The sequence below is a fragment of the Gopherus flavomarginatus genome, chromosome 6 (assembly GCF_025201925.1).
Source record: "Gopherus flavomarginatus isolate rGopFla2 chromosome 6, rGopFla2.mat.asm, whole genome shotgun sequence".
In the NCBI taxonomy this organism is placed as follows: domain Eukaryota; kingdom Metazoa; phylum Chordata; order Testudines; family Testudinidae; genus Gopherus; species Gopherus flavomarginatus.
The window spans coordinates 89757189-89780870 of NC_066622.1; the positions used below are offsets into that span (position 1 = coordinate 89757189).

The 23682-nt window shown below is 41.6% G+C and overlaps 1 protein-coding gene across 5 annotated transcripts in view; it reads right to left on the reverse strand.

Annotated features, from left to right (window-relative positions):
• FAM13C (family with sequence similarity 13 member C) overlaps positions 1-23682 on the reverse strand; it is a 239252-nt gene that overhangs the window by 61179 nt on the left and 154391 nt on the right. For all 5 annotated transcript variants that reach the window (XM_050958586.1, XM_050958585.1, XM_050958584.1 and 2 more), the window contains exon 10: positions 16352-16473. In XM_050958586.1, the coding sequence (XP_050814543.1) occupies positions 16352-16473 (122 nt within the window). The remainder of the gene's footprint in view (positions 1-16351; positions 16474-23682) is intronic.

Genomic DNA, 23682 nt, shown 5'->3' on the forward strand with positions numbered 1-23682 from the left:
AGCAGGCAGCAAACCACTTATGGATATGCTTAACTTTAAACATGATTAGCCTTCTTTTTTTCAATGGGAGTACTCACATGCTTAAAGTTAGGCCAACATTTAAGTATTTTGCTGGATCAGAGCCATAAAAGATAAATCTTTCCAGACTAACTTGATTATTATTAGGGCTGTCAAGCAATTTAAAAAATTACTTGCAATTAATTGTGTGATTAAATCACACTGTTAAACAATAATAGAATACTATTTATTTCAATATTTTGGATGTTTTCTACAGTTTCAAATATATTGATTTCAATTACAACACAGAATACAAAGTGTACACTGCTCACTTTATATTCATTTTTTATTTCAAGTACTTGCACTATAAAAAACAAAAGAAATAGTATTTTTCAAATCACCTAATACAAGTACTGTAGTGCAATCTCCTTATTATGAAAATTGAACTTACAAATGTAGAATTATGGACAAAAAATAACTGCATTCAAAAACAAAACAATGCAAAGCTTTAGAGCCTGCATGTCCACACAGTTTTACTTCTTGTTCAGCCAATTGCTCAGACAAACAAGTCTGTTTACATTTGCAGGAAATAATGCTGCCCGCTTCTTGTTTACAATGTCACCTGAAAATGAGAACAGGCATTCTCATGGCACTGTTGTAGCCAGCATCACAAGATATTTACATGCCAGATGCACTAAAGATTCGTATGTCCCTTCAAGGTTCAAGCACCATTGCAAGGAACTTGCATCCATGCTGATGATGAGTTCTGCTCAATAACAATCCAAAGCAGTGTTCATTTTCATTATCTGAGTCAAATGCCACTAGCAGAAGGTTGATTTTATTTTTTTTCTTTTGGTGGTGGTGGTTTGGGTTCTGTAGTTTTCTCATCAGAGTGTTGCTCTTTTAAGACTTTTGGACGCGTGCTCCACACCTTGTCCCTCTCAGATTTTGGAAGGCGCTTCAGATTTTTAAACCTTGGGTTGAGTGCTGTAGCTATCTTTCGAAATCTCACATGGGTACCTTCTTTGCGTTTTGTGAAATCTGCAGTGAAAGTGTTCTTAAAATGAACAACACGTGCTGGGTCGTCATCCGAGACTGCTATAACCTGAAATTTATGGCAGAATGTGGGTAAAACATTTTTTTTAACGAGCGTCATCAGAATGGAAGCATGTCCTCTGGAATGGTGGCCAAAGCATGAAGGGGCATACGAATGTTTAGCATATCTGGCATGTAAATATCTTGCGACTCTGGCTACAAAAGTGCCATGCAAATGCCTATTCTCACATTCTGGTGACACTGTAAATAAGAAGAGGGTAGCATTATCTCATGTAAATGTAAACAAACTTTAGCAATTGGCTTAACAAGAAGTAGGACTGAGTGGACTTGTAGACTCTGAAGTTTTACATTGTTTTGGTTTTGAGTGGCATTATGTAACAAAAAAACTACATTTGTAAGTTGCACTTTCAGGACAAAGATTGCACTACAGTACTTGTATGAGGTAAACTGAAAAATACTATTTCTTTTATCTTTCACAGTGCAAATATTTGTAATCAAGAATAATATACACTTTGATTTCAATTACATCACAGAATACAATATATATTAAAATGTAGAAAAACATCAAAAATATTTAACAGTGCAATTAAAACTGTGATTAATTGTGATTAATTTTTTGAGTTAATCACATGAGTTAACTGTGATTAATTGAAGGCTCTAATTATTATTTCTTTTTTAAAGAATGACAGAATCAGGCCCTGATCCTGCAAACATTTATGGATGTGCTTAATTTTAAGCACTTCAGTAATCCCTGAAATTGACTGCACTCAGAGGGTATGTCTACACTGCAATTAAAAACCTGCAGCTGGCCCATGCCAGCTGACTTGGGCTCATGGGGCTCAAGTTAAGGGGCTGTTTAATTGCAGTGTAGATGTTCGGGCTTGGGCTGCAGTCTGGGCTCTAGGATCCAATGATGTGGGAGGGTCACAGAGCCCACGCTGAAGCCCAAGCTGGAACATCTACACCACAATTAAACAGCCCCTTAGTCTAAGCCCTGTGAGCCCGAATCAGCTGGCACAGGCCAGCTGCGGGTATCAAATTGCAGCGTAGACGTACCCAGAGAGCTTCATGACCCTTCAGCTATGGAAGTTCTCAGGGCTCCATCCTCTCCTTCATCCTGTTCAACTTCTATGGGAAGCTGGTAGGAGAGACTGCTGAACTGCAGTTCATGCTGTCCCACAATATACAGCTCTAAACCACCTTCACGTTAAGTGAAAACAGCATCATTTCCAAACAGTCTATAGGCCTGGCCAAGATCAATAACTGCGTGAAGGGCAGCTGTCAAGGAGTAAGTACCAAAGAGGAAGAATTATTTAATATGATACAGTATATCTATGGATATAACTATGCATAATGAGATGAAACAAAGAATAGGAAAATGTAGGCTGAATAACAGGTAAAGTATCCTGATGGTGAGACATATTTGGCTAGGGAATACTCTCCCAAGGAAAGTGGAGAAGCCCCAATGCTTGGGTCTTTTAGAACTAGACTGGATAAAACATTAGTACGTGTAGTCTAAGGAGCAATGGTGCATGGGGGGAGGGGGAACTTTATAACACCCTTAAAGCATCATCTGTTGGTCTCAGTTAGTATTATTGTCTGCATTTTAGGTGTGTGATTGTCTTGCATTCCACTGTTTGTATTGTACAAAATAATACTGGAATTAATACTCTCTCACAGCTGTGTTCTTCACACACACTAGATGTTTCCTGAAGTTACCCTGGCCAGCAAAATATTTTTTCCACTCTGTGAAGACCATTTATGTTAATGGTAGTTACATGTGCATGTTGAGCTAAAAACACCCCATAGTCCTTTTTAACAATTAAGCTTAATAGCTCTGCTAGGTAAACGCAAATTGACTGATGGTAACCTGGCAACAGAGTACATGTAATTTCATAACTTAGGGCCTGTTTCTGCTCTTATTTAAATCAGTTACAAAGCAACCACTATCCTCAAAAGCAGCAGGGTGAAACCCTTTTTTTCCACCTGAGCTCATACATTAAAATTGCTTTAAGCTCTAACAGAAATTTTAAATAATTGCAGACAATTCTGCCTTCCATGTAATCTAGGCCATGAAAAATAAGAAAAATGTAATTCTCTGTGTTATTGCTACTTTTCATATTTTATAAAGAGACGGAGTAAATATTTGAAGAGCTTGATTGGTGATCTCACTTACACTTCTTAGGACTGTAACTCCACTGATTTCAGCAGAGATACTCCTGGCTTACTGTGATGTAGATGACATAAGGCCCATATGGAATATCTTCAAAGTTTGTGGACATGACCAAAAAAAAAGGATAAACACATCAAAATAAATACAGCTCCTACCAGTGGCAGGGTGGAGTCAATTTTTAACAGCTCTGAGCAGTTGTTTATGAACAAGGTCAGAAGAGGTGAATTACAGATAATGCATGAAGTTATTCTTAATGTCATATTTTGAAATAAAATAAAACTTTTAATTGTAGATGCTGTAAACACTGTAGATATTTGAAAAATTGCATAAGGACTAATGAAGCAAATTCTCTGGATTGATGGATTAAAAAAAATACATAGAAACATAGAATATTAGGGTTGGAAGAGACCTCAGAAGGTCATCTAGTCCAATCCCCTGCTCAAAACAGGACCAACACCCACTAAATCATCCCAGCCAGGGCTTTGTCAAGCCAGGCCTTAAAAACCTCTAAAGATGGAGATTCCATTACCTCCCTAGGTAACCCATTCCAGTGCTTCACCACCCTCCTAGTGAAATAGTGTTTCCTAATATCCAACCTAGACATCCTCCACTTCAACTTGAGACCATTGCTCCTTGTTCAATCATCTGCCACTACTGAACAGCTAATCTCCATCCTCTTTGGAACGCCCCTTCAGGTAGTTGAAGGCTGCTATCAAATCTCCCCTCATTCTTCTCTTCTGTAGATTAAACAAGCCCAGTTCCCTCAGCCTCTCCTCGTAAGTCTTGTGCCCCAGCTCCTGATCATTTTCGTTGCCCTCCACTGGACTCTCTCCAATTTGTCCATATCCCTTCATCTGCACTCAAATATTATACTTGATACTACTTCTTCAAGGGCCCACTGCAGCTTCAGATTAGTCTTTGTGTGTTCCCTAAAACAGCTTGCTTGTGTACATTTCTAGTGTGCAAGCAGCCCATCCAGCATGGCAGTGGCTACTTTATAAACTGCAGTGGCATATGTAGACCCTATTCACATTCTACCCATCGTTACACACCCACTGCCTTCTGAGAAGAGAGGCATCTTTGGCTGGAGAGGAAACATTTCATGGTCAAAGTGGCAATGATCTACAAGCTACAGCCCCAAACTGCTTGATTAAGTCACATCTTTTAAATACATGGCAAGCCTGGAATTTTCCCAGAGTTTTTTCCCCATTCTTTAGGATAAGAAGAACCATAGATCCGTAAAGAGTGAAATATTATTTAGCTTGAAAAAGAGGGTGTAATAAACAAAGGAAGGACAGACTACCATCTCATTTTTGAGTAATGCAGCACATAACTCTAAAATTGCTCTCTGTTTTTTAAAATTTTGCCAATCACATTTAAAATGTGAAGAATATTTTTAAGAGCACATTTTTGGGATTGTACATCAGTGCTCACACAACAGTTTTCCCATCCTTTTTGTTAAAGAGAGGTAATCCCCTAATCCCAATGTTTACTGCTAGGGAGGGTTTATACATTTTATCTCCCAAAGATGCAGATTGCACTGTCCAGTAATCCAAATCCAATTATCTGTGGCTGGTTGAATAGTATTCAGTATAATTACTAACAATAGTATTAGAAACTCAATTTTAATGGGAGTGCACCAGTTTCCTCAAGGTAGTTGGTGTTTAATATTTTAAAGTGACTTTAATGCTCATGAAATATGCTTGACAGACAGGTCCAAAGACTGAGCAGATATGCAAAGGCTGCAGCAGGACAGTACTTGGTCATCACCCTAGTAATTTCTCAAATCTCTAATTTAGAATGCCCTCTTCAAACCTGTTCACCAGACCACCTCTCTTGCTGCATTCAAATCCTGCCTAAAACTCACCCTCTGCTGTCTTGCCTATGAGAAATGAGTGGGAGGAAAGGACCAGTAAAGGAAAAGACTCCATCAAGATGTGTACATGGTCTAACAGGTGATCTTATTGTCACTCCATCATCCCTCTCCTATTCCCCCTACTGCTTATCTGTATATGAACCTCACTTGTTGTATCATGATGAATTTAGATTTCTCTACTGAGCAGGGACTGAGTCCAAACTTTCAAATCTGGTGGTTCTTTAATCCATATTTAGGCATCTAAATAAAAATGGACTATTTCTGAGAGGTGTTGAGCATCGGCAACCCACTGACTAGTAGTATATGTAAGAAAAAACACAATTCAGAACTGTTTAGACTTTTTAACTCCACTCAAAATGAAAATAATTGATACAACATAAAGAAGAAACTCATCAAACAAAAGGAACAGTTAGTGGCACAGCCATACTAGACAGCACAAGACATCATCAACTCTTGTGTCATACTGTGCTTGTAAACAAGGAGAATGAAAGCACCAAGGTTTCTGCACAGCAGCCTGTCCAATGGCCTCCCAGCAATGGCAAGGAAAGGGGTGGCCTCAGTCTGAGGTTCCATGCCCGTGCTGCAGGTGACAGGAAAACCTCTTGATTCAACAGATGGACAGCCTGTGAAGTTTCACTTTATCTAAGCATTCATTCTTTTTACTAATAGCCTGGCAAAAACGAGTTGGAAATTATTAAAATCAGATGCTGTCTGTTGTTCATTTAAAAAGTGAGCGTTGGGCTGGAATCTCTGTGCACTTGGAAATAGTGCAAATGATAAACCTAAAACAAATGCTCTTGTACATTTTAATACTGATGGACAATGGGAGTGACTTGGAGTTACACTAGTGCAGAACTTGAAGAAATGTAGCGGTGAATCAGTCCCAGGATGGTGAGCTAACAAGTTGGTGAACTAACAAGAGAACAGTAAGATTGTTTAGCTAGTTGGAGATCCCTGGTCCGCTTGGTAGCCTTAATCGCGTACACTTTACTCTTCTTTACATCTTCAGAGGTTATGCATGGTTTGTGTTATCTTCAACATCTTTGGTAATTGCGTGGGACTTCATTATCTGTCTGTGCACTGAATGAATATTGGCACAGCTGCCACATAAGTCTCACTTGCTTATGATCCCGTTCAACATAGAATCGTAGAACTGGAAAGGACCTCGAGGGGTCATCTAATCCAGTCCCCTGCACTCATGGCAGAACTAAGTATTATCTAGACCATCCCTGATAGGTGTTTGTCTAACCTGCTCTTAAACATTTTCCATGATGGAGATTCCACACCCTCCCTAGGCAATTTATTCCAGAGCTTAACCATCCTGACAGTTACGAAGTTTTTCCTAATGTCCAGCCTAAACCTCTCTTGCTGCAGTTTAAGCCTATTGCTTCTTGCCCTATCCTGAGAGGTTAAGAAAAACAATTTTTTCTTCCTCCTCCTTTTAACAACCTTTTACATACTTGAAAACTGTTGTCATGTCCCTTCTCAGTCTTCTCTTCTCCAGCCTAAACAAACCCAATTTTTTCAATCTTCCCTCATAGGTCATGTTTTCTAAAACTTTAACCATTTTTGTTTCTCTTCTCTGGACTCTCTCCAATTTGTCCACATCCTTCCTGAAATGTGGTGCCCAGAACTGGACACAATATTCCAGTTGAGGCCTAATCAGTGCAGAGTAGAGCAGAAGAATTACTTCTCATGTCTTGCTTACAACACTCCTGCTAATACATCCCAGAAGGATGTTTGCTTTTTTTTGCAATAGCATTACACTGTTGACTCATATTTAGCCTGTGGTCCACTCTGATCCCTTTCCACAGTGCTCCTTCCTAGGCAGCCATTTCCTATTTTGTATGCATGCAAATGATTGTTCCTTCCTAAGTAGAGTACTTTGCATTTGTCCTTATTGAATTTCATCCTATTTACTTCAAACCATTTCTTCAGTTTTCCAGATCATTTTGAATTTTAACCCTATCCTCCAAAGCACTTGCAACCCCTTCAGGCTTGGTATTGTCCACAAACTTTGTAAGTGTACTCCCTATGCCATTATCTAAATAATTGATGAAGATATTGAACAGAATCAGACCCTGAACTGATCCCTGCAGGACCCTACTCATTATGCCCTTCCAGCATGACTGTGAACCATACGGATAACATTCTCCACTCTGGCAGAAATCCTCTTGAATTTTGATTAAAGAATGAGTAAATAATGCTGGAAAGGGGATATCTCCTAGTTTGGTGTTTATTACATGCAGCTCATTTTTATGAGGCAGAGTCTGCAATGTGTTTCAATTAGTTATTTATAAATTTGATGTCAGTTTTTTATACTTTCAGTCAGATTGTTTAGGTTGACAACCCTGCACTAGCAAAGGTATTACACCTCTTTTCTACTAATGATGAAAATACTGCAAGCAGAAAGCACCAGGTATTTTCAGATGAGCAGGGATTATACCTCCATCAAACACCCAACCTATCTGCAGACACTTAGAATTGCCTCTTCCTCTACCCATAGATAAATGAATGTCCTAAAACAAAGACTCAAAAAAGGAAATTTAACTCCGGGAATTTTGTCTCTGAGAATCTAATCCACAGCAGTGGATTTTAGAGAACCACAATGTAATTTATAATTGATTCCCTCAAAGCAATGAAATACAATCCAACAATATTTTCCCTGACTCACGATGCTATTATGGCTATAACATCAGTCAATTGTCAGGTCAGACCATTGTTCCTTACCATGACTTGTTTATAGCATTTGTGTTGGGTAGTGTCATTGTTTTTAAGCCTGCTTGTGCTATGTGACCATCTATAACATCATAGAGATGCATTCTGCTTAACAAAACAGATGAAGACTCAGAGTGAGAGTCTCACCCCTGCTCCGGCCCCTTTACATTTCCTAAAAGAGTCAGAGCAGTGTAGAGGGGCCCTCAAAGCCCCAGGACTTGCTGAGGAGGATTTCCCAGTAGGAGCTAAAGAAAACAGGCATAAGGCTGCCTTCTCTGAGGACCCTCTCAGAAGCCCTACCACCGTGGGTGTGCTGGGGGTGGGACTGGGGGAGGAAGGGGTATATCAGGCTGGGACCACACAGTACAGTGCTGTGGCGATTCTGGCCAGCACTGCAGGAGATTCAGGGGAGGCTGCTGTAGCTTGGACAGGACCCCAGGGCTATCTAAATTATACTGCAGGCCTCTCCAGCTCCTTGAGCAGTCCATGGTTGCAGAGCTGCAAAAGTAGCTAAAAGCCACCTCCTAGGGTTGCTCAGAGGTGCAGCACAGATCTCACCACTAGTCCTTCCCCCAAAGAGTTTATAAACTAAGGCTCATGGTCTTGCAACTGTGAACACGCAAGTGTAAGTGTCCTCCTGGGTGAGTCCTATTACACGATCAAGGATTAATTTAATGCAAACATTAAGAGACAACAAACACTGGGGAGTGCGGGTAGTGGAGGAAGGATGAGCGTAAAGGCAATAAGATCATGGAGTCATTTGGATAAGTGCACATATCACAATGTTTACATAGCTTTATATAAAAAATGGTTTTTGAGAAAGGATTTAGTGGAGGACAGTAGACAGGTAGGGTTGCCAGGTGTCCAGTATTCTACCGGAATGCCTGGTCAAAAAGGGATCCTGGGAACTCTGGTCAGCACCACTAACTGGGCTGTTAAAAGTCTGGTCGACGGCACAGCAGTGCTAAGGCAGGCTCCCTGCCTGCTGTGGGCTCTCCACGGCTCCCAGAAGCAGTGGTATGTCCTCCATCGGGCTCCTATGCGCAGGGGAAGCCAGGGGGCTCTGCACGCTGCCCCCACCCCAGGCACCAGCTCCGTCACTCCCATTGGCCGAGAACCATTGCCAGTGGGAGCTGCGTGGGTGGCACCTGCAGACGGTGCAGTGCACAGAGCTGCCTGGCCATGCCTCCATGTAGGAGCTGGATGGAGGACATGCTGCTGCTTCCGGGAGCTGCCTGAGGTAAGCGCTGCCTGGAGCCTACACCCCTGACCCTCTCTCATAGCCCTGATCCCCTTCCCGCCCTCTGAACCCCTTGATCCCAGACCAGAACACCCTCCTGCACCCCAAACCTCTCAGCCCGAGCCCCACCCCAAAGCCTGAACTCCCAGCTGGAGCCCTGTCACACACTCCCCGCATTCCAACCCCCTGCTCCATCCTGGAGCCCCCTCTCATACACTGAACCCCTCATTTCTGGCCCCATCCCAGAACCTACATTCCCAGCCCAGAGTCTCAGAACACCTTCCACACCCCAACTCCGTGCCTCAGCCTGGAGTTCCCTCCCATGCTCCAAACCCCTTGGCTCCTCCCCCCAGCGTGGAGCCCCCACCTGCACCCCAAGCTCCTCATCCCCAGCCCCACCACAGAGCCCAAACCCCGAGTCGGTGCCCTCACCCTCTCCTGCACCCCAACCCCCTGCCTCAGCCCAGTGAAAATGAGCAAGTGAATGAGGGTGAGGAGAGTGAGCAACAGAGGGAGGCGGGATGAAGTGAAAGGGGCGGGGCCTTGGAGGGGGGGCTTGGAGGAGGGGCAGGGTGGGGCAGGGCAAGGGTGTTTGGTTTTGTGCAAATAGAAAATTGGCAACCATATAGACAGGTGAAGAAAGAGGATTACCAGGCATAGGCAACTGCATGAAAGAAGGAATAAAAGCAGGTAAGAGAAGGACAGAAAAGGAATATAGACATGAGAAGCTTGGGCTAAGAGTAGAGGATGAGGAGAAGGAAAGGAAACAAGCATAGACATAGCAAGGAATTAAGCTCTGGAGAGGAGATAACAGTGATCCAAGTCATAAAAGAGGGAGAGCGGTCACAACTGGAGAGGCAGATCTAGGAGTTATCAATGTAAGGATATTGGTTAAAGCTTTACAAACAGATATGGATGTCAAAGGACAGCATCGAGAGGAAGAAGTGGAGAATGCCAGTGACAGACCTCAGAAGAAGGCCTTGAAAGTAACAGGAAGGAGGAGGAGGAAGTTGTTCCACTGAGCAAGTTACTGAAGAAGCAATTAGCGGTAGGGAAAGTACCAGGAAAGCAGAGTCCTTAAAGCCTTATTGTATTATCTGGATTAATTTCTCTGATCATTTGTGCAAAATGCATTCATAGGTGCTTTAACCAAAGTAGTCCCAGAGCATATGCAACTGGAATAGAGAAGCCATCTAAAGCACAACAAAGACTGAAGCCCTTCTGAGAACTTGCAATAGGGTCAACACAGTTAAGAGGGCTGTTGGGGAACAGTAGTTTCAAAGCGTGAGTGAGGTTTAATATGGATCAGGTAGAAAGAGTTGAAGGGGAGGCCTTTATGAGGGGTAGCTGAACTGAATTCTATTAAAAATGTTGAGGTTTGCCCAATCCCATTGACCTGGGGAAAATAGTATGTGACCATGCAATCAAAGACCATATCATAATGCATATGCCATATTCCTATTTCCTCCTGCAGGGCCATATCCCTCTCTGCTCCTGTCCCATTCCCCTTCTGATTCTTCCCCATACTTGTCCTTCTCCCCATCACCCCACCTCACTCCTCACCCTGTTGCATTTCAGTCAGGCAGCTTCCTCCTCCAAACTGCCTGGGTCCCAGCATAGGGAGTATTGAGAGAACAGGAGAGAGAGTATCCCTACTCCTAGTTCTGGTGCCCAGTACCACAGTGGACCTGGCTACCAGAATGAGCAATTATGGGAAAAGTCCTATTCAGCCCTTGGCTAGATTATACTCTGTGAGCTCTGAAAGGATGGAGCATGCTCAGTGGAAACAGCATATTCAGAGAATTTTGTGCCCTGCCTCTAACAAATCTTTATTGTACATGTACAAACAGTGATTTTCAGAGATTTATAATTCAGCGAAGTTGGATGGATTTTCATAGGGACAACAAAAGGCATCTCTCTGACTCCAGGGTGACCCACCTGCCAAATCTCAAAACCCTGCTCCAAAGCATGGACATGCTATAGCTAGTATTGCCAACCCTGAGTATCCAAAAAATAATGTGTCAGGTCCTAAAAAATCATGAGACTAGTTTTAAAAATATGAGATTTAAAAATACTATTACTACTACGAAAGTTGGGGTTCTTTTTATTATTATTTATTTGTACTAACATAGTGCCTTGGAGCTCTTGTCATGCACTTTGACCAAATTGTGTGAGGCTCTGCACAAACACAGAATAAAAGACAATCCCTGACGTAATCACTTGACTCCAGGATCTGAGGGATGATAAACGGGAATGTGGATATGGAAGTGGATATTACCGCAACTGAGGTAGAGGCCGTACTTGAACAGCTCGATGGGACGAAGTCAGAGGGCCCGGACAATCTCCATCCGAGGATATTAAAGGAACTGGCGCGTGAAATTGCGAGCCCGTTAGCGAGAATTTTTAAGCAATCGATAAACTCGGGGGTTGTGCCGTATGACTGGAGGATTGCTAATGTAGTTCCTATTTTTAAGAAAGGGAATAAGAGTGATCCGGGTAATTATAGGCCTGTTAGCTTGACGTCTGTAGTATGTAAGGTCTTGGAAAAATTTTTAAGGGAGAAAGTAGTTAAGGACATAGAGGTCAATGGTAATTGGATGAATTGCAACACGGATTTACTAAAGGTAGATCGTGCCAAACCAATCTGATCTCCTTCTTTGAGAAGGTGACGGATTACTTGGATAAAGGAAATGCGGTAGATATAATTTACCTAGATTTCAGTAAGGCGTTCGACATGGTTCCGTACGGGGAGCTGTTAGTTAAATTGGAAAAGATGGGAGTGAATATGAAAGTTGTAAGGTGGATAAGGAACTGGTTAAAGCGGAGACTCCAGCGGGTCGTATTGAAAGGTGAACTGTCGGGCTGGAAGGAGGTCACCAGTGGAGTTCCTCAAGGATCGGTTTTGGGACCGATCTTATTTAACCTTTTTATTACTGACCTTGGCACAAAGAGCGGGAATGTGCTAATAAAGTTTGCGGATGACACGAAGCTGGGGGGTATTGCTAACACGGAGAAGGACAGGGATACTATTCAGGAAGATCTGAACCACCTTGTAAACTGGAGTGATAGAAATAGGATGAAATACAACAGTGAAAAGTGCAAGGTCATGCATTTAGGAATTAATAATAAGAATTTTGGATATACGTTGGGGGCGCATCAGTTGGAAGCGACGGAGGAGGAGAAGGACCTTGGGGTACTGGTTGATAGCAGGATGACTATGAGTCGCCAATGTGATACGGCTGTTAAAAAAGCAAATGCGATTTTGGGATGCATCAGGCGGGGTATTTCCTGCAAGGACAAGGAGGTGTTAGTACCGTTATATAAGGCGTTGGTGAGACCCCATCTGGAATACTGTGTGCAGTTCTGGTGTCCCATGTTCAAGAAGGATGAATTCAAACTGGAACAGGTTCAGAGACGGGCTACGAGGATGATCCGAGGAATGGAAAAACTGCCTTATGAAAGGAGACTCAAAGAGCTTGGCTTGTTTAGCCTGGCCAAAAGAAGGCTGAGGGGGGATATGCTCGCTCTATATAAATATATCAAGGGGATTAACGTTAGGGAGGGAGAGGAATTATTTAAGTTTAGTACTAATGTAGGCACGAGGACGAATGGGTATAAACTGGATATTAGGAAGTTTAGACTTGAAATTAGACGAAGGTTTCTGACCATTAGGGGAGTGAAGTTCTGGAATAGCCTTCCGAGGGAAGTAGTAGGGGCAAAAGACTTTCCTGGCTTTAAGACAAAGCTTGATAAGTATATGGAGGGGATGTCATGATAGGATCATTAATTTGGGCAATTGATCTTGAATTACCACCAGACAGGTCTGCTCAATGGTCTGCGGGGAGATGTTGGATGCGATGGGTACTGAGTTGCTGCGGAGAATTCCTTCTTGGGTGCTGGCTGGTGACTCTTGCCCACATGCTCAGGGTTTAGCTGATCGCCATATTTGGGGTCGGGAAGGAATTTTCCTCCAGGGTGGATTGGCAGGTGCCCTGGAGGTTTTTCGCCTTCCCCTGCAGCGTGGGGCACGGGTCGCTTGCTGGTGGTTTCCCTGCAGCTTGAGGTCTTCAAACCATTTTTGAGGATTTCAATAACTCGGTCCTGGGATAGGGGTTGTTATAAAATTGGATGGGTGGGGTTCTGTGGCCTGCCTTGTGCAGGAGGTCAGACTAGATGATCAGATTGGTCCCTTCTGACCTATGAGTCTATGAGTCTATGAGACGTTAAGAAAAATCACAAGACTTGCGGTAAACCGCAAGAGCTGGAAATACTGTAGAGCTTCTCAACAAAACAGATGTTAAGAATTTTTTAACATTGGCAAATACAATATATTTTCCTTTAGCCTCATTCTCAGAAATAGCTGAACCAATTTCGCTGTAAGTTAAAAACAAAAAAACAAAAACCCACAACCTTTTTTTTTTTTTGGGCCTGAGACAACCATTCACCATGGAATATTTCAGCCCAGATGCTTCAAATTTTTCGAAGTTTTAAACAATTGAAAACAGGATCTTAAACAGTAGAACCCTCATTTTATGAATGACTGGTTCAATGAACCATTATTTTTGGCTCTTGATCAACAAGGTATGTGTGTATGTGCTTAAGCAATGAACAGAGCTGCCACATACTGAGAGTATGGGTGTACTGACCTTCAGTAATTTATTTCATCAATGACCTCAGGGACATTAACAGCACAGTATGTATGTACAATACTGTTTGATGTAGTACAATCCATTAGCAAGATTGTAATAGGCACACTGTATATTTTTCTTACCATTCATTAATAGGAGTTCTACTATAATTGGCAGTTCCTGGCCAATGGGAGCTGCAGAGTGGTCCCCCCACCTAGGAGCCACAGCCGGAGGAATGTGCCGGTTGCTTTCGGGAGTATCCTGAGGTAAGTGCCGCACCCCATCCCCTCCTGCACCCCTGCCCCAGCCCAGGCCACAGGGACGTGCCCGCCACTTCCAGGAGCAGTGGGGAGCCAGGACAGGCAAGCCTATTCTTGTGTGTGCTAGAGGCACACCTGGGTGGGAGAGGAAGGAGTTGAAGGAGGGGGGAAGAGTATCTCAGCATGTAGACTCCTTGGGGTCCCTCGAGGATGCCCAGGGGCCTGCTCACCCCAGTTTGAGAAACTTTGTGCTATAAGTATCTGAATTCTGAAATGAGGGATGCCATTGTGCTCAGTATTTTAAGTAAACTTTAACAAGAGGAATGACCATAACAAGTCGTTTTCTTAGCCTTGCTGCCTTGTGATATGTTCATTTAAGCTTCTGTGTCAGAAAAAACTTCCTAAGTATTGTTTAGCTACCAAGGACATGGGTCAGGGCGCAGCTAATGAAAATGCATAGTAGTTTTTAACTTTTAAGAAACTGGTTCAAATTGGGAGATGGAACATGAGTTTGCAAAACTGATACATATTAGATACCAGGGGACAGATTCACTTAACATAGTGCAGGGAGGTATGAAGTACACCTTCTACTGATAGCTAAGTCCCAAGAACTCACCTCAGTGGGGAATAGGTGGTGTTACTACTTCCTCCTTCTAGCACAGTGAAGGCAAGCAGCAGCTTCCTGCCAGGGGAACTGTGGCCCAGATCCTCAAATGTATTTAGCTATCTAACACCCACTGAAATCAATGGCAGTTAGCCACCTAAATAGCTTTGAGATACAGGCCTATGCCAAGGTGTACTGCTGGCATCAGCACCCTCACTGATTCTGTCAGGATCACATACCCCCACTGACCAGCAGCACTCACTTTTTAGCCTGTGCTAGCCCTCTATGGCCATCCTGACATAAGACAGATTGCAGCGTTTTTGCACCACTGTCCCTTGGAGAATTTATTAGTCCCCACCCTCAGGTATTAGACCAGCGTAAGCCTCAATAGATCTAGCCCACATTATTGTGCATCAACTTATACTGAGGGTACCAGCAGTAGAGGCTGAAAGCAGTTCACTTTGAAAGCCAATTAAATCCTCGGTCACTCTGTTAAGACTGCGCCCAAGAGTGTGAATAAATGTCATTTGGGATGGTTGCCTACTAAAAAACATAACTGGAGTCAATCGACTTATTTCACATAAAGCACCAAACTGCCAACAGACTAGAATTTTCACTACTAACCTAGTCCCAATTTGAACCAGTGCCTGAGAAGGGAAAAGCACTATATATATTTCCATTAGCTGTCCCCTGACCCATCCAGCACTCTGGGGCAGGAAGCTGCTCCTACAGGCCCTCTAAAAAGTGATTCTTTTCTTGACTCCTCTTGCCACTTGGCCTCTTGCATAGATTGGCTAGTACTCTCCAGCAATGTGCAGTAGGGACACTACTCAGCGTGTTTTTATGGACAGTTTGTACAAGGGACTTCAGAGTGACTGGGGTCGGTACTGTCTCCTGACTCAGGCACTAAAAGTACTAAAGGCAGGGTGCCACCTGAGACAGTGATCAAAGAAAGTATACAAAACAGTCCCTCTTACGTTCACCCAAGAGAACCATTATACCCAGCTTAATGTTGTTGAGCCATCTTCTAAGCAAGAGATCTGGTGTTTCAGACTGATTTTTAAAGTGGTGATCCAAGAACTGCAGGCTCAGCACAGTGTAATCTTCAACACTGAATTCAATCCTGTCAATAAGGGCCAAATCTTCTCCTTGTGACATAACCTACATGAACACATTGGACACTGGGGAGGCAGAAACAGAAAGGAATCCTTCCTCTGTGCTGCTTCATAGCTGCTATGGATCTTTGGCTACAGTAGCTCCCAGGCTGCTGTGCCCCATTCAATGGGTGAGTTAGGTCATGAATCTGTGTAGTTACCTGCACTGAAAATACCTCTTGTGTAGGGCCCAGGGAACCCTCATGGAGCTCTGAGGTGAACAAGGGGTGTGCACTGCATGGAACCCCTCCCTGATGGAACCTGACTGATTCCACTGAATTCAGGACCTGATTTATCCCTAAGTGAATTATATTATCAAAACTATGCCTGCGCTTGCCATTCCCTGACTTCTCAGTAGAAATATAGATCTGAGAATCAGTGAGGCAAGGGAGGAGGGGAAAGTGTAAGGATGTTTCTGAAACTGGCCCCAGGGAATTGAAAGTTCTGAATTAAGATGAGGGAAAAGATGTTCATCTTGCCTGGAAATTTAAAGTTAAAGAAGTATGTTATCTCCAACTGCTTTACTATCTGCAAGCAGCTCTAGGACTCTAAATAAAGAATACATCTGCCAATGAAAGTCAGGAACTTGAATATTTTATACAGCAGGCAGCATATACATTGGCATTTCTTGCAGTTAAAGCCTACCTTGGTTGAAGTCTCACAACTGTTTCCTGGCATCCAAAAGCCACATTCTGGGTGTAGTCATTAGTGGACATTCCTGATTTCCCCTGACATTCTGAGAATCCTGGCAAGGCATTCTCCATCTCCTGCAGAAACCAACAGAGCACCCTGTCAGCACTGGCCTGGCTGATGTGAACATTTTGCGTAAAAAGAAAAAAAAAAACAGCTGTAGGAAACTGAAAGCTTGGGGTGGTGGCGGTGGGGTGGAATGCTATATACTGATTTTTTAAAGAGTTATTCCCCTGATGCATAAAGTTGGTAATAACAAATGGATAGCAATAACGATAAACAGTCCCGAAGCACTGTCATTCTTTGTTGTACAATGTTTTCTGAAAGCAGATTGTGTACAAAAAGACACCAATGGGACAAACAAGTTATCCATCTTCTGTTTCTAGTCATTCATTATTTAGACAGCAGACATCAAGTGTGTCCTACACTTACTGCTCAATATGTTTATCTATAAATATTTATATTTGATTCAAGATCATTCAATCAAATAACAAGGAAGATTTCTAGTATGGGCCCCATCTTGAAAACCCTGACTCACAAAAATAATCTTGGTTCATATGAGTAAGGATTTGTAGGATCAGCTTCCAAATTTGCAACTGATTTTTTCAGGCATGTTAATATTGTTATTAATTTACTAGTAAAATCTTTACTTTAGAGTGAGTGAAGGTGAGTAGGAGGGAATCTGTTGATTCAGTCACCTTGCCAGTGGGTGGGGGAAAAGTTTGGTTTCGTGAATGAAATCCAGGACTGGGAATTAGGAAGGTTTGAGTTTTAATCTCAGGGTCTCAATAACTAGCTTTGTTGACTTGAATTAGTCACTCAACCAGTCTCTGCCTCAGTTTTGTTATATATAAAATGGGGTAAAAATACCTTCCTATCACACACGGGTGTTATAAAGATTAGTTATGTTGATACAGTGTTCTGAAAATTTGAAAGGGCAAGTAAATTTTTTCTTCTCCATTATTATTTTTTATTATCCATTATTATGCTAGCAATTTAGAAATCTGAAAATCAATGTACTTAGCACAGCAACATGTTTGTTTCCACTGCTAAAGTATTTTATTTTGCTGCTGCTTTAGGGCCCAACCCTAGAAATCCACCGAATGACTTCAGTGAGATTACTCATGGAGGAGTTTACAGAATGAAGCCCCCTCTTCTTTATCCAGGGATAACAGAAGGGTACTCTGGCCCTTTAAGACCTTGTTCTCCTACTTTTCTGGCCAGTGTTGGCTATTCTTTAGTTCCCTGTCCTAAACTAAGGGCCTGACTACATAGTCCAACCCTTTCTCCTACCTTGTAGGGTGAAAGGGGAGAAATCCACTTAGCTGCTGTTCCCAGCAATCTCACCTCACCCTCGGTGGGAGTTGCTGGGTCTGTACCTTAGGTGGTTCATTGCCAGGCAGAGAAGTTTCCTCAGGGTACTTCTCAGCCTCTCTGTCAGCTGATTCCTTCTGCCTGGGTGGAAGGCTTTCACTCCAGCTGTTACTACTCAGGCAATTAGTCACAGGAGTGGAGGTAGACACTCTGTCCATCAACCAGTGCTTAATTTGTGCCAGGGCTGAGCCAGGAGTTTTGGCACCTCTGGTCTTGCCTCATCAGTTATGAAAGTAAAAAAAAAAATTGCTTGAGTCCTGGCACCTCTTCCATTACAAATATAGCACTGTCATTAACCTATTTTTGGTGGTTGCCATTTAGGGTTCATACACCTCATCAGAGACCCCTACTGCTTCAACAGCAAAAATGCCTATTTTCATTTGCTTCTCTGTCTGTCCTGTGTCTGACACACTACCCATGAGGTTTGTTTAAATGTACATTATATTGGGAACCCTTTTTACATGAACACATTTCTGTTCACACCGCTGCCTATTCAAAAACTACAGAATTTAAGGCAATTTCAAAAATGTCTCTGCTCAGGAGATACTCTGAGTGGATGTCCCTTTCAAGTTTTTTATGCAGAGGGATGAGTTCAATAGAGTTATTCCTGATTCAGAATGGAGTAAGTGGGACAGGAGTCAGGCCTCAAGTTGCTAATAAGAAGAGATTATACTTGTGGTTTCTTCTTCAGGATAGAACCTCAAGTCAAGAAGCAATCATTGAGAACCTGCAAGATCTACAGCCACTATGTTTACTGCAGCAGCCTAGGACACTATAACAATATTTTTTATTCATGTATAAGATGACTTTGGTGCATGCCAACTATCATTTGTTCTAGGCAAGATAATATGCTACTTGACTTTCATGGTATTACTAAGAAACCTAGTTTGTTATTTTCCTTTTTTTAAAAATGTCCTTCAGAGCTTTATGACATACATCCCCCTGTATTTAATTTAGTTTAGCACTGAATGGATAATATTTTATCCAAAAATGGTAACAGAGATTCACATTGCAGTGACTGGCACTTTTTGCAGCTGTTCCAGTTTTTCCATTATTATATAAACAAGATTTTCCCTTGGTTATATATAATGATGATATACTCCTGGAGACAGAATAGGTCAACACAACTGTTTTAATTAAAGCTCAAGGTAAAATCAGCCTGAACCAGGTCAGCTGACTCTATTTACCCCCTAAACCTTGGGATATTTGGTAGTCTTTGGGCAGAATAGGCATTTTACTATTAGTTGTGTTACAAGAGCAGGCCCCAGATGAGAATAGGGCTGTATTGAGCTAGACGCTGTACATGCATGTAGTGAGAAATAATCCCTGCCCCAGAGAGATTACCATCTACAAGAGAAAGTGCTGAAGAAAGGAAGTAGTATTATCACCATTTTACGTATGGAGAACTGAAGCCTGGTGAGAGTTAGTGACTTGCCCAAGGTCATGCAGTAAGTCTGTAGCAGAATTTGCACTTACGCAGACATCTCTTAAATTCCAGTCAAGTCACAAAACCCTCTGTCTATATTCCACCACTACATTAGCTAGTTCAAACTTCCAAGGCTGATTTGGACCATAAGAGTTCAGCACACAGGGAAGATCCTTTGTAAAGAACAGCAAAATCTGTCCCCTTCTGTTACTGTAAAAGTCTTCCCTTCACTCATAAGCAACTCTTAGCCATGCAATCTCTCTTGGACTTCCTGGTACCACCATCATCAGTTTCAGTTTGTTGTGACTGGGGCAATGAAGCCTGAGCAAGCAACATTGAATTGAAAGGCAACAGAAACCCAGCTTAACTCACTTAAACATGTACACATTTATTTTTCAGAATTTATTTCATTGTTGCCCAGTAATTGAAAGGCACTGGCAGAATAGGGACCCAGCATGTCAGGATGTTTTGTGTCTCTCTTCCAGAAGTTTTAGCTCATGGAAGGAAAAAATAATATCCCAAACTGATTTATCTTCAGGTTTTTTAAGAAGAATTATATTTTTTGGCTACCTGCATATTGTGTCAAGGATACAGCAAATACCACAGTAGTGATTACACAGCACTGTGTCTTCTCGGCAGTGACCAGAGATTTCTCTTTTTCACTTGCCATTTACCACATGCAACACATTCATAAATCTTAACCCAAAGATAAGAAGAAAAATACATTGCAATGAAATATAATACTATTGGATCCTCTTGACACGCAAAGGTTGGATTTTGTTGCACCACAAAAGCACAATTTTGTTACAAAATTGCCTAAAATTCAAAAGTTTGTTTCTGTTAGGGTTACACCATGACAGACACTATTCTTAGAAAGATGCAATTGGCTACTCATAAACCACATGTGTTCAGGACCTCAGTTTTACATTTCACCTGAAAAAGAGCATCTCTGATAGTAAAATGTCCCCTCCTGCTATTATGCTGAGGCTGTTTTGTACAGACCTGGAGGGAAGAATGTCTTCTGTTGAACCATCTGTACAATTTAACACAGATCTCCCACCCAAATCTTGAACTGGACCCACTTTCTTTCACTTATGAAATCTGATAGTATCAAAGCACAAGGTGTCGTGACTAAGTGACAGTCAAAGTCCAGACACCTCAAGGGGAGAACAGGCAGTTTGAACCCCACACCCGCCAAAAAAGCAGTTGAATCAACTAATCGTATACAATGTCATTGTGCTATAAAAATATGTCAACTAAGGTCTTTTATGAGAGCATGTAATGTGATGAACTTGAAGTCATTATAAGATATGTTTACAGACTGTGGTTATGAATTTAAATTATTTGTAAATATATAAATGGTGCTCATAATTTGTGCTGTAACATTCAGCTCCATCTCACACTGGGGCGGTGGGCAGACAGGCAGGAGCCTGTAAAATGCTGGATCCCGTCTGTAAGTTAGGGGGTGTGCTGTATTAGAAAAGAGATTTTACCTAATATAGATGTGTAAAGCCTGAGGTTGTGTCTTTATGTTTATTTTCTGTTCAACTTGCATGTTTGCTTCCCCTGCTATTTCATATTTGAATCTACGATTTTTTTCAGACCAATGTCACAGGTGGTAAGATAAAAACAGCCAGGCAAGTGTTCCTTAAAAGGTTAATGGATGCATAAAATAGTGCATCTTGGTTCTTTCTGACCCTTTCAACTTATTTTTCTTATCCTCATCAGCTCATTTTAGGAATCAGTAGTGAATACCACATTCACTTATTTAATTGCATTCTTATGGTGAATTTAACACTAGCAAAATTGTGCCTGCACGGTACCGTGTTAAAGTACTGTTTGCTCTTTAAAATGTGAGAAGAACAAAGAACTCCTAGCCCGAAGAGCAAAGAACTCCTGGCCCATGCACAGGTACTGTACACAAAGCAAGAGATTGCTGACGCCTTCCTTCTTTGGCTCTCCCACACAAAGGTCTGGCACAACTGCAGTTCCTGAACATGGGATTGCTCCAAGATGGCAACTCCCATGGGATGCAAGCCACTCCAAATAGGGTAAGAAATAGGTAGTGTACAAATAGGTATCATTATAGTATTTCCTTTAAAAAGTTATAAAAAGCTGCAAGTGGTTTATATGGAAATCAAACAATGAAAACTTTGGGGGTGCATGACAATGCAAGGCTCCCCCTGGGCTCCATCCAGCAACATTTTTACTTCGCACAAGTCCTAGAAGGCCACAGGCAGGGTGCCCTGCCCTTAGAAAAGGTTGGCCAGACACGGAAACCACGTGCTCTCTCCATCTCAGAGAACCCAGTTTTCTTTTTACCTCACTGATCAGTGGCTATGATCAAGTCATGAAAGATGCTATTAAAATATATCTCTGCATGGATGCAGAGTTAAAACCTTGGGGAGAGTTTCATGCCTAAGCCACCCACAGCTGGTGTATATTGACTTAGCTCCATTACTCAGTTCTCTGAATCTTGTGTGTTTAAAACCACAACTTTAATGTTAAATTAATAGGGGTGTTTTTGCATTAATCTATTTAATTTATACCAAAGTACCAAATTTCAAGTAGCAGTTTTCTGCATTTCTGTCTCTTGTGATTTGTGTCAAGATACCATTTACTTTTCTTAGTCCTTCACCCTGGTGATTAGACTGAGAAATAGGACTGTTTTTTGCTCTGCTTATTAGCTGGTGAGCTCAGTGCTGTTTTATATTTCAGTATCAGTAAAGAATTTAAGGGTGAATCATTTCATAATCCAAATTCATGTTAATGTGCATCAAAGATGAGTTACAGAGGAAGGGGATTAATCAAGAAAAGCAGACTTTGAATTCCAAAACCTCACTTCTTCTATTGTCTCTCCAGAATATATACTGTACATACTTGATTTTGGTATTTCAATGGCCCATAACATTTGATTTTATAATAGATTAATACTACAGAATCACTAGAGTGGCTGAGGGAAACAAAACAGATATAGACCATAGTAACCATTTATAGATCCACAGATATTAAGGCCACACAGGACCATTGCGATGATCTGCTCTGACTTGCTGCTGAATTCTGGCCACAGGACTTCCCTGTATTAATTCCTGCTTCAAATCCAATGGCTGCACTTGAGCTAGAGAATTCTAGAAAAATGTTCAATCTTGATTTAAAAATTTCTAATTATAAAGAATCCACCACAATCCTGGGTAGGTTTCTCCAGTGGTTAATTACCCTCTCCATTAATGTACTTTATTTCCAGCCTGAATTGGTCTAGGTTCAACTCCTAGCCTTTGGTTCTTGTTATACCTTTGTCTGAGAGATTGAAGAGCCCTGTATTGTCAAATTTCTGCTCCCTCTGTAGGTTCTTATAGAGTCTGATTAAGTCTTCCCTGAGCCTTCTCCCTGGTGCACTCAAACTGCTTGATGGAGATGTAAATTCACCTCCCTGTGCTTGATGCCCCTGCCCATATTCCCTAGAATGGATTCGCATTAAAGAAGGTAGGTTGTGATGCCACTCTGCCCGCCCCTTAGGCCTTCTGTTAGGCGGGGTTTATGCCAGGGTCTTCATACCCTTACAGAAAAACATCTAGAGATTTTAAACAGAAGATGATAATTTCTATATAAGTGTTGTGAACTGTCAAATAGGATTTATCAAGAATTTTATACCAGCTATTAAATTCTACAGTACAGTTCAAAACGCCCATGGAAAGGCTATTATTCTCTATTCAATTCTATGGTCTAGTTCCTGAGTTATGTACAAAGTTGTCTCTAAATCACCTTTATAGCAGGCTATAACACTCCCTACTAGTATATTTGTATCTTTATCACGTGGGATTTGTCTCTTTACAGATTCTACTACATGGTCCTCTTCACTCTGACATGTTATCACATTAGATGCTATATAGTGCTGGTCAAAATTTCTACCTACAGGAAATTCCGACATTTCAAAATTATCAGAATGAAAAATCAAAATTTTGATATTTGTCACAAAATGAAATTTCTGAAAAATGTTGTTTTGGGTTAATAAAAACGTTTTTGGCTTTTTTACATTTTTATTTTAGTTTGTTTTATTTGTATGTTTTATTGTATTATCTTATATTATTTTAAAACAAGGGCTTAATTGTTTTAAAATTAAAATGTAAAATTAAATAAAAAATAATATACCCAAACTACAAACCAATATAAAATAATTTGAAAAACAAAGAGTCTTTTCAAAATAAAAAATCAGAGGGTTCCACTCTGAAATTCTTTGTTTCCATTTTTTTCTTAGAAAAAATTCCATCAAAATTGCCCAGCCCTAGTTCTATGGAATCTGATAGGTTTCATGCTTCTCTCCCACTTGTGACCTACATCTGTCCTTCCTGTTCAATTCATAGCCACATATCCCAGTATCCCACTGAGCTCTGAAATTTGTTCAAGTTTCAGCAACGCCCACTCCGGGCTATATGTTCAAAAGAACTCAGGCTCACTTTTGGACATCTTATTGAGTGGCCAGATTTTC